The sequence below is a fragment of the Chiloscyllium plagiosum genome, chromosome 3, assembly GCF_004010195.1.
Source record: "Chiloscyllium plagiosum isolate BGI_BamShark_2017 chromosome 3, ASM401019v2, whole genome shotgun sequence".
NCBI lineage: Eukaryota > Metazoa > Chordata > Chondrichthyes > Orectolobiformes > Hemiscylliidae > Chiloscyllium > Chiloscyllium plagiosum.
In genome coordinates this window covers 128,467,404-128,485,262 of record NC_057712.1, presented here as the reverse complement: position 1 = coordinate 128,485,262, position 17,859 = coordinate 128,467,404, and the positions used below count along the sequence as shown (strand labels likewise).

Here is a 17,859-nt window from a genome sequence, read left to right as displayed (position 1 = left end):
GCCAGTTTTCTATCCAATTGGCCATATTTCCCTCTATCCCATGCCTCCTGTCTTTCCGCATAAGCCTACCATGGGGGACCTTATCAAATGCCTTACTAAAATCCATGTACACTACATCCACTGCTCTTCCCTCATCCACATGCTTGGTCACCTCCTCGAAGAATTCAATAAGACTTGTAAGGCAAGACCTAACCTTCACAAATCCGTGCTGGCTGTCCCTAATCAAGCAGTGTCTTTCCAGATACTCATAAATCCTATCCCTTTCCATTACTTTGCCTACCACCGAAGTAAGACTAACTGGCCTGTAATTCCCAGGGTTATCCCTATTCCCTTTTTTGAACAGGGGCACAACATTCGCCACTCTCCAGTCCCCTGGTACCACCCCCGTTGCCAGTGAAGACGAAAAGATCATTGCCAACGGTACATCTTGAAGGTCAAAGGCAGCAGTACCTTCATTGGAACAATACCAGCTGCACGTTCCCTTCAAGCCACTCACCATCCTAACTTTGAAATATATCGCTGTTCATTAACTGCCGCTGGGTCAAAATCCTAGAATTCCCTCCCCAATGCTTCAGTGGGTCTACTTCCAGCACATGGACCGCAGCGGTTCAAGAAGGCAGCTCACCCCCACCTTCTCAAGGGGCAACTAGGGACAGGCAATAAATACAGGCTACATCCCACCAGTGAATAAAAAATAAAATCAAATATAAATCTGCATTGGCGCGGCTGCAGTTTCAGCATGTGGAAGTTTGTAAATGGCTTTGGAATTAACCTGGTCTTCCTCATTTCCTCCTGTAGGGAACTGGTGAAGGATGACCCTTTCTTTTATGTGCCGCGGGTTATTGACCATCTGAGCAGCAAACATATCCTCACCACAGAGCTGGTGCCTGGCTTCCCATTGGACAAGGCAGACGAACTGAGCCAAGAGATCAGAAACTATGTAATAATGGGGTTGGTGGGGAATCTCACGTGCTGCTTATGAGCTCAACCGTGCCTCGGTGCTTACAATTCTGTCCTCCTGTTCCAAAGATCTCAGCAGATGGAGCAGTGTCAGAGGGAGGGGGAAGGAGACAAGTTGGATGCAGAGCTTTGGGAAAGTGGCATTGTGTAGGAAAGTGGTGAGGATAGTGATGATTGTGATGTGACTCCATCCCTTCTCAGGCTTATGGGAGAGGCTTGTGTTGGATCCTTGGCTTGGAATACTTGGTCAGGATTTACTCTTCATGTTACGTGGAAAAGGGAGGGAGTACTTGTTTACTTGGACTCTACTAAAGCTTTTTACAAGGTTCTGCTTGGTAGACTAATTAGTCAAGTTAGATCACATGGGACTCAGGGTGAGCTTGTCAATTGAATCTAAAATTGGCTTGATGGTGGGAGACGGATTACTTTTCCAGACTGGGACCTGTGACCAATGGTGTTCCACATGGATCGATACTGGGGCCCAGCTTTTCAGCATTTATATAAATGATTTGGATGAGGATATAGAAGGCGTGGTTGGTAAGTTTGCAGATGGCACCAAAATTAGTGGCATAGTGGACAGTGAGAGAGGTTTAGGAGAAAGTGAAAGAGGTTTTCTAAGATTACAAAGAGATCTTGATGAGTTGGGTCAGTGGGCTGAAGAGTGGCAGATGGAGTTTAATTGGGATAAATGTGAAATATTGCTTTTTGATAAAACAAACAAGGACAGGACTTATACAATTAAAAGTAGGGCCTTGGGTAATGCTGGAGATCAGAGACCACTGGGTTTTGGTACATATTTCTTGAAGTTTGCACCATAGACTGGTTAAGAAGGCATTTAGCATGCTCATCTTCATTGTTCAGACCCTTTGAGTATAGGAGTTGGGATGTCATGTTGAGGTTGTACAAGAGAGAGACTTCTTCTGGAATACTGTGTGCAGTTCTGGGCATCCTGTTATAGGAAGGATGTTTGAAACTGTAGATTTACCAGGATATTGCTGGGAATGAAAGGCTTGAGGTATAAGAAGAGGCTGGAACTTTTTTGACTGGAGTGCAGGAGGTTGAGGAGTGAGCATATGCAGGTTTATAAAATCATGGGGGAGTGGGTATAGATAAGGTATTGAATGGCAGGTGGCTTTTCCCTTGAGGGGTATTTCAACATTAGGGGGAATATATTTCAGTTGAGACATTGAAAAAAGACGTGGGGGCAATTTTTTTACATAGATATTGGTTTGTGTTGGATGAACTTCCAGAGGAGGTGCTGGATGCAGGTACAGTTACAATGTTTATAAGACACCTGGCTAAGTACTTCAATAGGAAAGGTTGGAAGGATAGGAGTCAAATGCGGGCAGATGGGACTGGTTTAGATTGGGATTATGGTTAGTATGGACTGGTTGGACCGAAGGGCCTGTTTCTGTGCTGTGTGACTATGACTCCCTTTTGTTCTACGTGGATTAGGAGGTGGTTTCGGTCCACTGCTCATCCTGAAAGAATATTGCAGATGAAATAGATGTGACAGAAAAGATTTGTCTTATCTTTGCTATGCTTCAGAAATACTTTGTTTCTGTGACATGTTTTGGGAGATTTTGAATCACAGCTAAACAAACAAATCTCAGTGCAGCGCTTCCTCAGTACTGCAGTCAAGAGTCACTTGGATTATGGATTCAGGCCTTTGCAATAAGGAGTGATCCTACACATTTCTCTCTCTGATAGAAAAGTACTTGTTTGTGTTAGATAACTCTTGTTTGTGTGTAACAACAACAGCTTTTTCTTCCCCTTGTGCTCCAGATCAGTGAGAACATCTTGAGACTCTGTCTGCAGGAACTGTTTGAATTCCGCTTTATGCAGACCGACCCAAACTGGTCCAATTTCTTCTACAACCCCCAGACCGGCAAGGTGGGTACTGTTTCTCAGGCACACCGTGTTGGGTTGGTGCAGGGTGGTGTGAGCGAGAATGAATGGGACAGGTGTGAATGACTCCTCCCTGCTGGAGAGGGACAACCTGGTTAGGGTCTGGTGTTTATAGTGGAAGGTACAGGAGAGACTGCGGAACTGGGGCATGGAGCAGATTGCTATTGCTGTCGGTCAGTCACGTCCTAAAACCATTGCAAAAACTTTCTGGAAATGATTTATCTCTTTCACTTTCAGGTGGCCTTATTGGACTTTGGAGCTACAAGAGGGTTTGATGAAGACTTTACTGACACTTACATTGAGGTAAGAGATTCTAAAATACTCCCTTTACTGAAGGCTATTGGCATTTATAGAAGTTAGTCCCAAACATTTACAGCCCCTGAGGGGAGAAACATTTACCATCTTTTATCCAGGTTACTGCCATCTGAACCACCGAAGGGCCCAGTATGTGATTTGTGTTTACTTGTAGCCACAAAAACCGAAATTACAGTGTCTGTGGAGAGAAATCAGAGTTGATGTTTCAGGTCCAGTGACCCTTCCCCAGAATGCCTGACCCTAGTTGCCCTTAAGTAGATGATGGAAAGCTGCCGCCTTGAATCCTGCAGCCAATGTGCTGTCAGGCCGACCCACAATGCTGTGAGGAAGGGAGTTTCAGAAGTTTGACTCTGACAGTGAAGGAGCAGTGATATAGTTGGGGATGGTGTGTGGCCTGGAGGGGAACGTGGGAATATACAAATTAAAAGCAGACCATTCAGCTCCTTGAGCCTCATCTGCCATTCAATAAAATAATTGGTTGATCTGTATTTTGAATTCCACATTTTCTGATGAGTCTTGATTTCCCTCTTAACAAGAATCTATCTACCTCTGCCTTAAAGATATTTAATCACCCCCACCTCTACAATCAGGGAGTTCCAAAATCGTACAACTCAAGAGGGAAAAACAGTTCTCCAAGTCTGTGAGGTGTCATTGTTCATTAAAGGAGATGGAATCTGTACACGGTATTTAAGATGTGGTCTCACCAATGTTCTGTATAACTGAAGGAAAACATCCTTACTCAATGTTCACGTTATCCCATAATAAAGAATAGCATCCAGTTGTAGATGGTGGTGTTCCGGTGTACACGCTGCCCTGGTGCTTCTAGAAGTAAGTGTCATGGGCTTCGAAGGTGCTGTCATGGTGAATTTCTGCAGTGCATCTTCAAGATGGTGCATGCTGCTGCTATTGCATATTGGTGGAGGCGGGAATGGCTTTTAACCATGATAGCTGAGGTGTCAGTCAAGTAAACGGTTTTGTCTTGGATAGTGTCAAGCTTCTCTGTGTATTGTTGTGAAGTATTGCATCTCACTCCTGAATTGGTCCCTGGTTATGGGAGTTGGTTTTTGGGAGTTGAGGCATTACCTCAGAATTCCTAGTCTCTGACCTACTGTAGTCACGGCCTTTAACTGCTTCAGTGATATGTTATGCTCAATTCTGGCCAAGTCTTTGTATAAATCACTGTTGCACTGGTCCTTGTCTGTACAACCCTGTTTATTCTATTCCAACAGATTGTGCGCTCTGCAGCGAATGGGGACAGAGCGCAGGTGCTGAGCAAGTCGATTGAAATTAAGTTTCTTACTGGCTATGAAACGAAGGTAAGTAGATGTTTCAATAAAGTCCCCAAATGTGGCGTTCACCTGTCTGTTGCTGTCCATGCACAATGTGGCTGCTTTTATAAATAGAGGAGCTTTACATAATCTCCATCTGCTGCCACACGCCTCTACTCCCCAGGACACCCTTCATTTTAAATTGGATGGATCCTATACTCTGGTCTCAGCAACTGTGTGCTTTGCAGGAGAGTCATCAGTTCCCACTCTTTAGCATTGTTCTTTGTGGTCTGACCTGGTTCTCAGTAAATACACTGCAGGTGCTGCACAGCAAGTTCAGACTGAATGAGCGTGTTGGGAAAAATTGGACTTCTAAAAGGGGAGTTCAGTGGAAGAGTGGTATGAGCTGTTGGTCTTGCTTTCCACTGAACTGAGCTAGAGCTTTGAATTACAAGTTAAAGCTGAACCTGTGAGAACTTACAATGTAAGGTTCTGATGTGATATAAGCCAGGTTTGTAGAGAAGCTTAGAGACTTGCAGAGGTTTCTGGGGTGTTAATGGCGACTCTGCATGTAACTAGAAATATCAAGCTAACTGGTCTGTGGAGAACACTTTTTTACTTTCTCATGAATGAAGGATTAAATTAACAAGATAAATAGTGTGAAAGCCATCCTGCTGTTTCTTGGCAGTCACAGTCGCAAAATCTCTCTCTATACCTCGGAAGTTCACATCAGCAGGCATACTGTCCTGTCAGTCTCACTCTCAACTTCTGAGTTGGGGAGAGGTGTATAGAGGAGATTCGATCGATACTTAAAATTGAGTGATCTGGACAGAGGAGAGACCATAAGATATAGTAGCAGAATTAGACCATTTTCTCAAACCATTCTCCTGCCGTTTCCCGGTCCCCTTCCTAATCAAGAACCTGTCTGTCTGTCTGTCTTTAAAACTGTGATTTGTCCTTCACAGCCCTCTGCAGTGATGAGTTCCACCGAGTAACCACCCTTTGGTTGGAGAAATTCCTCCTCATCTCGGTTCCAAAGGATCGTACCTTCCCTATGAGGCTGTGCCCACATGTCCTAGTCTTTTCTAGTGGAAACATCTTTTCCATATCCACACTATCCTGGCCAATCAGATTACTTCCTCATCCTTTTAAACTCTATATTGTACAGCTCCAGAGTCCTTAATCACTCCTCAGATGACAACCCTTTCATCTGCAGGATTATTCTTGTAAACCTCCTGTGGATCCATTCCAAGGACATCACATCCTTCCTTAGATACAGGGCCTAAATGTGATCTGACCAGAGTCTTCTACAGCCTCAGCAGTAAACCCCTGCTCTTGTATTCTCGCCCCCTCGAAATGAATGCTAACATTTCATTTCCCTTCCTAATTGCCGACTGAACCTAGACATTAACCTTCAGGAGAATCCTGAATTAACTAGGACTCGAGTCACTTTGTTCATCAGATTTCTGAAGCATTTCCCCATTTTTGAAAGTGGTGTATGCTTCTATTCTTCCGAGCAAAGTGCTTAACCTCACACTTTCCCATGTTGTACTCCGTCTGCCACTTTGCCCGCTCTCCAAACCCATCCAAGTCCTTCTGCAGCCTCCCCACTTCCTTATCTCACTGTGTGTTATCTACAAGCTTAGCAGCTATCCACTCAGTTTCCTTTGGTGGAAAGATCAGAAGTTAAAGAGCTTAAACTTAAAGTGACTGGTAAAAGAAGCAATGGAGACAGGAAGATGAACATTTCCATGCAGCGAGTGGTTAGGATGTGCTGCCTGACAGTGCTATGGAGCAGTTTCAGTCCAGCCTTTGAGGGGAAACAGGATTATTATCTGAAAAGGAAGAATATATAATAGTGGTGAGGTGGCAGTAACAGGAGATCAAATTCTCCTTCAGAGAGTCAGTAAAAGATATGACTGCCTTGTGTGGTGTAATGATTGTGATTCAGAGTAATGAGTGTACACTGAAGATTTGTACATGTAATAAAGAATTTTTTTTTAATTTGAGGTTATGCAAGATGCCCATGTGAATGCAGTGATGATCCTTGGCGAAGCTTTTTCATCAACAGAGCCCTTTGACTTTGGGCATCAGAACACCACCAAGCAGATCCACAGTCTGATCCCTGTCATGCTGCGACATAGACTAGTCCCTCCTCCAGAGGAAACCTACTCTCTCCACCGCAAGATGGCTGGCTCCTTCCTTATCTGCAGCAAGCTCAATGCGCAGATCCCCTGCAAGCATTTGTTTGAGGATGCCTACCAGAAATACTGGAGCAGAAAGGTGAAGCAAGGAGGCACCCCCCCTTAAACCAGAGCAACCTGTCCTCAGCACGATTAGGGACAGGATGGAGGTGAAAAGCAGCAGGGAGTGGAAGGTGCTCCTGAGCTAACCACCTTACTGTGTTTCTTTTGCTTAAAAAGGAATTGCAGAGACAGTTTTATTTTTAAAAACGAATTGAGAGTTCCACTGAACACGGGATTGCACGAAACAAGCAAGTGTGTGTTCTTCGATAGCAAAGGAGGAATAATGTTTGGGGAAAGTTTCCAATTCTCCTAAGCAGGGGGTATTTGGCAGCTTTTACTGTATTAATTAACTGAATTTGTATCATACATACTGAAGTGATTAGTGAGAAAATAATGAACAGTGAATTACTTTAGAAATCATCAATTTTTTTGTATACTTATCATGCTGATTCAATTAAAGAAAGAAATCATGTTTGTGATCAGTGGCCTCTGGACATCTGTTGTATATAGTGAATATTTCTGATGTTCTATATTTAATTGCTAACATCTTGAGGTTCACAATAAGTAACAGGCAGAAAGGGTTCCCTGCAACACTACAACTATCCAAGCTACACTGGAAATGCTGTTTATGAACTCCTGAGTGCTGGTAATCCAGCTTTTAGAAAGCAGGAAATGAGCTTAGTTGTGGAACTAACTTAGAGCCTATGACAAAGGAGCAGAATTAAGCTATTCAAACCATCATGGCCTGCTCCTGTCCCATCAAATTCATCTCCACATACCTTTTATACTGTCCTATTCCACTGGTCCACGATCTCCCCACATACGTTCGGGATACCACCCATGCCCTCCACCTCCTCCAAGACTTCAGTTTCCCTGGCCCCCCCCACACGTCATTGTCACCAGGACGTTCATTCCCTATACACCTCCATCTGCCATAACCAGGGCCTCCAAACCCTCTGTTTCTTCCTCTCCTGACATCCTCACCAGTAGCCTTCCACTGACACACTCATTCGTTTGGCTGAACTGGTCCTCACCCTTAATTTCTTTTTTGAATCCTCCCACATCCTCCAGACCAAAGCATGGGGACCCCAGCTATGCCTGTCTCTTTAGGGCTTTTGCCCGAAACGTCGATTTCGCTGCTCGTTGGATGCTGCCTGAATTGCTGTGCTCTTCCAGCACCACTGATCCAGAGTCTGGTTTCCAGCATCTGCAGTATTGTTTTTACCTCTTTATTGGCTACGTAGAACAGTCCCACCTGCTGGAGTTACACCGGCACCATTCCCCACCTTTTCGTCCGCTACATTGATGACTGCCAAAGCACCACCTTGTGCTCCCACAAGGAGTTCATCAACTTCACCAACACATTCCACCCTGATCTTAAATTCACCTGGATATCTCAGACACCTCCCGCCCCTTCCTGGACCTCTCCATCTCCATCAACAATGACTGACTCAACATTGACATCTTTTGCAAACCCACCGACTCCCACCCTGCCTCCTGCAAAAATGCTATCCTGTATTCCCAATTCCTCCACTTCCACTGCATCTGCTTCCAGGACCAGTTCCACCACAGAACACAGATGGACTCCTCCTTTAAAGACTGCAATTTCCCCTCCCATGTGGATGATGATGTCTAGTGCATCTCATCCACTTCCTGCACCTCTGCCCTCAAACTGCACCAAGGACAGACCCTCACTGGTCCTTACCTTCCACCCCACCAACCTCCATATACATTGCATCATCCTCCACCATTTCCACCACCTAAAAACACACCCCACCTCCAGAGATATATTTCCCTCCCCACTCCATCTGCTTTCTGTAAAGACCGTTCCCTCCGTGACTACTTGGACAGGTCCATGCTCCCCACCAAGCCACCCTCTCCTGCCACACAGGAATTGCAAAACCTGCGCTCACACCACCTCCCTCACTGTGTCCAAAGGAGCTTTCCACATCCATCAAAGTTTCACCTGCACTTCCACATGTCATTGTGTTCCATTGTTCCTGATGCAGTCTCTAGGGAGACAGGACACCTACTCACAGAGCACTTCAGAGAACATCTCTGGGACACCTGCACCAACCTGATCCCACTGCCCCCTGACCAAACACTTCATTTTCCCCTCCCACTCTGCCAAGGACATGCAGATCCTGGGTCTTCTCTTCCATTACCACTCCCTCACCAGCTGACACCTGGAGGAAGAATGCCTCATCTTCTGCCACGGTACCCTCTAACCCTATGGCATCAATGTGAACTTTACCAGTTTCATTTCCCCATTCCCTACCTTCTCCCCATTCCAACCTGGCACCACCCTCATGACCTGTCCTACTTGTCCATCTTCCTTCCCACCTATCCACTCCACCCTCCTCTCTGACCTATCACCATTATCCCCACCTCCATCCACCAATAACACTCAGCTACCTTCCTCCCCAACCCCACTCCCCAGTTTATCTCTCCATCCCCGAGGCTCCTAGCCTCATTCCTGATGAAGGGTTTACGTCTAAAACGTCAATTTTCCTGCTCCTTGGATGCTGTCTGACCTGCTATGCTTTTCCAGCACCCCACACTCTTGACTCTGTTCAGACTAAGTTTGCCCTGCCATTCAATCGTGACTGCTATGTTTCTCAACCCCATTCTCTTATCTCCTCCCCATTACTTTTGATCCTACTACTAATCAAGAATGTTGTCTCTCCTGAATTATCCCCTTAAACCCCTGCCCTTGCGGTTCCACTATCTTCCCTGCTAGGCTTCTCTTCATTCAACTCTGGCCAGCTCCTCCCTCATGTCCGAATTGTTATAATTCTACAGTGGATTCCAGTTTCTCCTCCTCCAATAGCAGAGTGAATTCTATCATCTGATCATCATTTCCCCCTCTGGGTTCTTGCACCGTGAGTTCCTGAATCAAATCTGCCTTGTTACACATCACCAAATCCAAATTGCCTGTTCCCTTGTGGGCTCTACCGCAACCTGCTCTTAAAAGCATCTTGTAGACATTTAACAAATTCTACAGAAAATTCTTTTCTTGAGATCCACTACCAATCTGGTTATTCCTGAAGAAGGGCTTATGCCCGAAACGTCGATTCTCCTGTTCCCTGGATGCTGCCTGACCTGCTGCGCTTTTCCAGCAACACATTTTCAGCTCTGATCTCCAGCATCTGCAGACCTCACTTTCTCCTGTTCAGTCCACCTGCATGTTGAGGGTACCTCATGCTAGTACCTTTCTTACAGGCCTTTTCTAACTTTTGATTTATAGTCATACAGCACAGAAACAATCCTTTGGTCCAACTTGTCCATGCTGACTAAGTTTCCCAAACTAAGTGAGCCCCATTTACCTGTGTTTGGTCCATATCCCTGTAGACCTTTCCTATACATATAAGTGTTGAAATGACTTTTACATGGAACTATACCAACACCTATCACTTCCTCCGGCAGCTCATTCCAGATACCCTCCACATATCCTGACTATTGCGAGGAGGCCTGCCCGTAACTCCCATCAAGGTTTTTTTTAAACACCTTGAGGTTCCTCAATTCTTCCACACACATTTTATGTCTTCCAAATCTGCATCACTTCTTGTAATTGACATTTCATTTCTTTCTAACAAGGCAACTCTGCCCCTCTGCACATTTGCTGGTCCTTTCAGTAGGACATGTACTCTTGGATATTTAGTTCCTAGCCTTGATCCCCTTCGGTCATGTCTCTCTCCTATCCACTTCGTACCTGCTGATTTCATTCTTCACTGGGTGCATTTTAAGTACAACACCCTCAGTCCTGCGTTGACTGTCCCCCTTCTCACAGCTGCCCCCTTACCTGCTGCGCCTGAAGTTAGATTCATCCCATTTGCCCTTTAAGTTGTTCTGGGAAGGTTAATAACTTTGTTGAGCCCTTGCCTGCGTTAACCTTTTCCATGCAACTGAACCCCACCCCATCCAATATTTAATTTAAAGCCACAGCCCTAGTTATACAATTTTGCCAGGACTCACATTCCCAAATCATGGAAACAGAGACCATCAGAACAGCTTCCCTCCTTCCCCAGGACTGATGCCAATGTATCACGAAATTGACTCCATTTCTCTAACATCAAACGTTCAGCCATACATTTGCCTCTTTGACCCAATTTGCTCATGGCTCAGGTATAATCCAAACATTAACACCTTTCTGGCTCTGCTTTATAATTTACCTCCCAGCTGCTTTCATTCCCTCAGCAGAACCTCCTTTCTCTGTCTCAGCAACAGGATCTTCTTTAGAAGGGTCACTGGACCCAAAATGTTAACTCTGATTTCTCTTCACAGATGCTGCCAGACCTGCTGAGCTTTTCCAGCAACTTGTTTTTGTAACTCTGCTAGTGTTTTATGATGAATGAAGGAGCAGCCACTCCCACCCCCAGCTTCCAGCAGTCCAGGCCCATTAAATAATACTCCGCTCCTGCAGACTTGCATCACAAATGCGTAACCTCACATTTTCCCACATTATGTTTCATCTGCAAGTTTTTTTGCCTGCTCACTGAACTTGCTGTTATCATTCATGTCATCCTCCACACTTCCACATTTTGTCACTTGCAAAATTGGCGATAAGCTTTTCACTGTCATTGAAGTCATTTTTATATATAGTAAATAATAGCGTACCCAGCACTGATCCCGATGACATTCCATTAGTTACATGGAGCAGAGTGTCTGGGTTACTTACCCGTTCCCTGATACAGTGTAATGTCTGCAGCTCAGACTCCAGCTTTTTAACTCTGATTTGAAGTTGATCCAAGCTGAGACCATTTGGTACAGATGTGTTTACTGAGGTGTCCAGCAGTTCCACATGTTACAACTGCAGCACATCACCTAACCTGCTGTCTCAGTCGTATTTAAGGTATGAATTAATTCACTTAACTGGTCTCGCCTACATGTGACTTCAAATCCACAGCAATGTGGTTGACTCTTAACTGTCCTGGCCAGTGATGCCCTCATCCCGTGAATGAATGAAGAAAACGCTAGTGTCCATATTCTTTATACTCAAAGTATCTCTTTGGAGACTGCTTTTCCTTTTTTTTCACACTCTTACTCTTATATCCAATAAGCTATTTTAAGAATGAGTAAAAGAGATACCTAAACAAAAGACTTTGCTTTTAAAGACTAGAAATGCTCACCAATGAGCACATGACTCTAATGTAAGTTGTACAGTCAAGTGCTCTGTTGTACTAAGTTGGCTACTTGGGCCGAGCTCAGTCAATGAGAATCCGGTTTCAGCCAGTTCTTAATTAGGCTCCTCTCTCAATACATTCCTTGAAAATGTGCCTCACTCAGAGCTCACTTAAGGAATTTTAAAATTGAAAGTTTATTCACTTTCTTACTCCGTAAATGCATGCTGTCAGTCTAAGTATTATTAATAATGGTTATTAAACAATTACCAGAAGGCAGCTTTGTGCTACATACTTGTTTAGAATACCCCACACTGATTTCTAGGCAGGACTCCACAACCACCGCAGAAAGGAGCCTCGGAAATCATCAGCCCTGAGCTCCATGTACATTGCCACATTCTGACCAACTCTCACTTCATGTTCAGCTCAATACTCAGTGACCTTCTGCGTTTGCCTCACCTACTGCTTTTAGATTTGTCCCTCCTCTATAGTCACTGTTCCATAACTTTAGAAGTCTCCTATAACATACGTATTGAACTTGTTGATTGCTGCTCTTAGAAATGGTAACACCCTACTTGAGACTTTTTGATAGACCTTCCTTACCCTGGTCAGTCTTTCCACCTCTAATCTGCACTAGTTACTAAGCTTAATGTCACCTCTGATTTATCTCATCTAACAGTATTTACTCCTCAACTGATCAAGTGATTATATATAGGTATGAACAGGCAGGCAATGCAGAGATATGGACGATGTACAGGGAGATGGGATTAGTTAAGAATGGCACATTGGAAATGGTGGGCCAAAGGGCCAGTTGCGGTGTTCTATGCTTGTAATTTCACTGCAGTTTATGGGAGCTTGCTGTTTACAGTTAGAACAGTGCCCTTTGCTTCAAGTGTTTCAGAAAGCCCTGTGGAAGGCGTTCGAGTTATTTTACAAATCACAGCTACTCTTAAACAGCAGAGATATGTCTATAACTTACTTGCTATCCTCAAAGTGAGGCCAAAACCAAGACTGAGAACTGAAAGAGTTTTCTGGCGTCCTTGATTCATTGGGGCTGCACATACAGACTGGTCTCTGTCTGCACACAGGGAGAACATAAACTCTCCTGTCCTCCGCGTGCAGACAACACATCCTTGTTGTAAACCCCACAGTGTGTGTGAAAGGAATGAGGTGATAGCAGGATTCAGTGACCTCAAGACAGGCATTGCAAGGACAGACACATTGAATTTTGACTTCCTTTATTAAAACCAAAATTTCCACTCTCTCAGACCAACCCAAAGCAGCCAGAGCAGTGAGCTGCTTGACTCGGTCTGCCCCTTTTTTTCCACAGCTTAACCTAAAAGCAAATAACAATCCAAAAACAGCCACATTTGGAACAGTTCCCTGTTTTATTGAAATACATCAAAGTCTTGGTTAATATTTAGTGTGTGTCACCAACATAAAATAATGGTGGCTGGTCTTTAATAGTCAGACTGCCCACCTTAAATATTCTTGTGCAAAAGAATCTACAATCAGCAATAGTTCCTCTTACAAATTAACCCCTAAAAACATTAAGGGCAAAAACTGAGTGATAAAGCCAAGCAATTAATTTAGTGAAGTCAGCCTTTAACCTAAACCAAAAGATTTAAAAAAAAACTGATTACATCTAACACATGCAAAACTGTACAATAATCTTACAAAAAGGTGGTGGTGGTGGTGGAGGGGGGGAGACCTTAAAAACTCTTGGAAATAAATGATATGAAATTGCTATAGTGAAAGGCAGGTCAGTCCCCATGGAACACCAGTAAGTAGTAAATGCCTCCTCCGTCCCCTTGCTCACAATTCTCTGCACAATCATGTCTATGATTCACCGTCAGAGTTTGACAGTTCCCTGTTGTCTTTTTTTGTATCTGTACATGTGGGAACTTGAGCAGCAGGACTGTACCCACCTCTTCCTCCTTAATCTCATTTAACCACAGTTCTGCCATGGAAACAAAAATGCAACACAGTGACAGCTATCAGGGAAGAACTTTGTTTTTGCACTTTTAAAATCAGAGGCAAACTCATCTCAAATTTCACATCATTCCTTTAAAAACAAAAGCACCTTTTATTTTACACAATTGTCTCTGAGCTTTTGTAACTGTACGGAGTGAGACAGCAGTCAGATTCCCTTGTTTTTACACAGTCATCTCATGCAGGGAGTTTTCTTTTCCTTCCCTCGCTGTCTGAATAACTCTGACCAGCCCCGAAATGCTTACTGTCAAACCTGGCTGTGCATTAAACATCCTTTAACGTACTGAAGCCTCCTCAATAAATTTTATGTCTCTTGCCCTCCTCAGGTGCAGACAGTAACATGGGTAGAGGTTGACAAAAGCAAGAACTGTTGGGCTTGAGGAATATACAAAGGGAATGTAGGAATCATTCACTGACAAAAAAGCAAACTAACCATCAAAGCGTTCAGTATCCCAGGCTGTCTGACTCCTGGGTTTCTTCTCAGTCTAACAATACCTAAATATCTGGGGAGGGACTTGGCAAAGCAGACACAAGGAGCTGATATGGTAATTAATTCCACCTTCCCCAGCAAGTCAGCTGTGTGTAGTGTACAAAAAATATATAATGTTGCTCTAATATCTGGATGTTTAATCAAATACTGCCTTCGAGTGACTACAAAAAGGGACATTCTTTATTCAAACTAGATGAACAGGTCTCCCCTGAACTCAGCAGAGCCTTAAACTAGTGCACAGTAGTTTTTAATTTTGCAACATGCAACATAAATCAATGACCATCTACAATTGGTACTTTATTTACTGAAGTACAGTGCCTATAACTTTTCATTTCAGCCTCCACATCTTCAGTTTTTTAAACTTTTAAATTTCAGCTGCATCTTGGATACTACACTGAAGAACTATATATAAAGAATCTACCAGCAGGGACTGTGACGCCACACACAAAGTAATCTTTCCTTCAGTTGCCATTTCAACAAGTAAAACTATACACAACTTTATATATATATATTTATATACTTTATATATATTCTATATCACAAAAAAACTTTGTGTGTTTTTCTTTTAGCAAAATAAGGTTTGGTGATTTGTTTGCAGATGTACACATATTATTGCAGAATAAAATAATAATTAAAAGAAGCCTGATCACACTATGACAGAAAGGAATGCCCTCTGTCATTTGTTGGAACCAATGGAAGTGATGATAGAAAATCAAGGCTGCGTTCCACCATCTGCACCCTACCTTCCCCCCAATCCTGTTTATTCTTTGAGAAAGTAACTGGCTATAAAGCTGCAATGAGAAACAACACCTTAAACATCAGCTTTACAATTTATGACCAAGATCCCATTTCTTAAAAATCAGAGGAAGTCACACTCCCAAGGACGCTATAAGAGCAGCTGATGTTGCTGTGTGAGGCAAGAGATCTGCTTTTCCTCTTTTTATGAGAGAGAGAGAAACATGATAGGGTCAGCAGGCAAAAGCTCCTGCCCAATCTGTCTATACGTGTGTGTGTGAGAGAGAGAGAGAGATAGATTTACGAGATCAGGCCTTGCTCCTGAATCCATAAACTTCTGCTGCCTTTTTGACGGATCTGCAGCAATAGCCCGGCACAGGTTGGAACAGCAGAGTAGGACTGGGTGCAGCAAGACAGAAGTAAGGGCTGATTTGTTAGAATTTCCAGAGCTGAGCAATCTCATGTTTCCCAGCTGACGTGCTCTGTGTTTTCCAACAAGAGTGACTGTGGCTTGTGGGGCGAGATGGGGCTGGGCGGGCTGCTCAGGTTGGAACTGTTGGACGCTGTGGAGTGTCTTGGAGAATCAGAATCCTGAAAAAGAACACAGAAGGGATTATTGATACAGTTACACAGTTGAGGTTCACTGATTGCATCGAGGGAACTTTTCTGTAATTTGCCTCCAATCCTTTCCCCACAAGCGAGTTCTAGTGGAACGCCAGGAAGGCGACAACCAGATGTTACCCTCTGGAATGTGGGTGCTACTGGAAAATATTGTCTATCCATCCAACACGACTCTGAGAAGTCAGCCTATACTGAGAGGCAGGAGTCAGATTGATAAGTATAAGCATAAACACTAAGACTGAAACGTCCCCAGGGCCAGACCAGAATTATTCTTGGCTGCTCCGGGAAGCGAGAAAGGAGGTTGCTAACCCGCTGGCGAGAATATTTGCTTCCTCACTCTCCACGGGAGTCGTACCAGAGGATTGGAAGGAGACGAGTGTTGTTCCTCTTTTCAAGAAGGGTAATAGGGAAATCCCTGGCAATTACAGACCAGTCAGTCTTACGTCTGTGGTCAGCAAGGTTTTGGAAAGAATTCTGAAGGATAGGATTTATGCCTATTTGGCAAAGCATAGTGTGATTAAAGGCAGTCAGCATGGCTTTGTGAGGGGCAGGTTATGCCTCACAAATCTTATTGAGTTCTTTGAGGAGGTGACGAGACAGGTCGACGAAGGTTGAGCAGTGGATGTGGTGGAAATGGACTTCAGCAAGGCATGGTAGGCTCATTCACAAAGTCAGGAGGTATGTGATACAGGGAGATTTGGCTGTCTGGATTCAGAATTGGTTGGCTGACAGAAGGCAGAGAGTGGTTGTAGATGGAAAGTATTCTGCCTGGAGGTCAGTGTTGAGTGGGGTCCTGCAGGGCTCTGTACTTGGGCCTCTGCTCTTTCTAGTTTTTATAAATGACTTGGATGAGGAGGTTGAGGGGTGGGTTAGTAAATTTGCCAATAACACAAAGGTTGGATGTGTCGTCGATAGTATTGAGGGCCACTGCAGGCTACAGCGCGACATAGACAGGATGCAGAGCTGGGCTGAGAAATGGCAGACGGAGTTCAACCTGGATAAATGCGAAGTGATGCACTTTGGAAGGTTGAACCCAAATGCTGAATATAGGATTAAAGACAGGATTCTTGGCAGTGTGTAGGAACAGAGGGATCTGGGTGTGCAAGTACATAGATCCCTCAAAGTTGCCACCCAAATGGATAGTGTTGTTAAGAAAGCATATGGTGTTTTGGCTTTCATTAACAGGGGATCGAGTTTAAGAGCCGCGAGGTTTTGCTACAGCTCTACAAGTCCCTGATGAGACCACACTTGGAATATTGTGTCCCGTTCTGGTCTCCCTACTATAGGAAAGATACAGAGGCTTTGGAGAGGGTGCAAAGAAGGTTTACCAGGATGCTGCCTGGACTGGAGGGCTTGCCTTATGAAGAGAGGTTGAATAAGCTCAGACTTTTCTCTCTGGAGAGAAGGAGGAAGAGAGGAGACCTGATCGAGGTGGATAAAATAATGAGTGGCATAGATAGAGTCACTAGACAGACTTTTCCCCAAGGCAGGATTGACTGGCACAAGGAGTCATAGTTAGAAGATATTAGGAGGAAGGTATAAAGGAGACGTTAGAGGTAGGTTCTTTACACAGAGAGTTGTGAATGCATGGAATGCGTTGCCAGCGGTGGTGGTGGAAGCAAAGTCATTGGGGACATTTAAGTGACTGCTGGATATGCACATGGATAGCAGTGAGTTGAGGGGTGGAGGTTAAGTTACTATATTTTACATTAGGATTAAACCTCGGCGCAACTTCGTGGGCCAAAGGGCTTGTTCTCTGCTGTAATTTTCTATGTTCTATAACACACCACTCACCCTGAAGGCCATTAAGGGATGTGTAGGACTTTGTGACCAAACTCCAGTAATTTGTGGTCATATCTTTCCTCGTACCAACGCTAATCCATTGCAACAACCCTAATCCGGTGTGACAACGCTAATCCATTGTAACAACACTAATCCACTGTAACAACGCTAATCCACTGTAACAACCCTAATCCACTGTAACAACGCTAATCCGGTGTAGCAACGCTAATCCGGTGTAGCAACGCTAATCCGGTGTAACAACGCTAATCCGGTGTCGCAACCCTAATCCGGTGTAACAACCCTAATCCAGTGTAACAACGCTAATCCACAGTAACAACCCTAATCCGGTGTAACAACCCTAATCCAGTGTAACTACGTTAATCCACTGCAACAACGCTAATCCGGTGTAACAACACTAATCC

General features: G+C 44.2%; 2 protein-coding genes across 7 annotated transcripts in view; one reads left to right on the top strand and one right to left on the bottom strand.

The window, feature by feature from the left end:
- The window catches only part of coq8aa (coenzyme Q8A, genome duplicate a), a 74,988-nt gene extending 67,809 nt beyond the window's left edge, over positions 1-7,179 (top strand). For all 3 annotated transcript variants that reach the window (XM_043687296.1, XM_043687293.1, XM_043687295.1), the window contains exons 11-15: positions 799-940; positions 2,746-2,853; positions 3,106-3,171; positions 4,413-4,499; positions 6,462-7,179. In XM_043687296.1, coding sequence (XP_043543231.1) covers positions 799-940; positions 2,746-2,853; positions 3,106-3,171; positions 4,413-4,499; positions 6,462-6,761 — 703 coding nt within the window. In that variant the 3' untranslated portion in view covers positions 6,762-7,179. The remainder of the gene's footprint in view (positions 1-798; positions 941-2,745; positions 2,854-3,105; positions 3,172-4,412; positions 4,500-6,461) is intronic.
- Positions 7,180-13,038: 5,859 nt separating this feature from the next.
- Positions 13,039-17,859, bottom strand: part of LOC122548528 (serine/threonine-protein kinase MRCK alpha-like) — a 493,614-nt gene continuing 488,793 nt past the window's right edge. For all 4 annotated transcript variants that reach the window (XM_043687289.1, XM_043687290.1, XM_043687292.1 and 1 more), the window contains one exon: positions 13,039-15,625. In XM_043687289.1, coding sequence (XP_043543224.1) covers positions 15,494-15,625 — 132 coding nt within the window. In that variant the 3' untranslated portion in view covers positions 13,039-15,493. The remainder of the gene's footprint in view (positions 15,626-17,859) is intronic.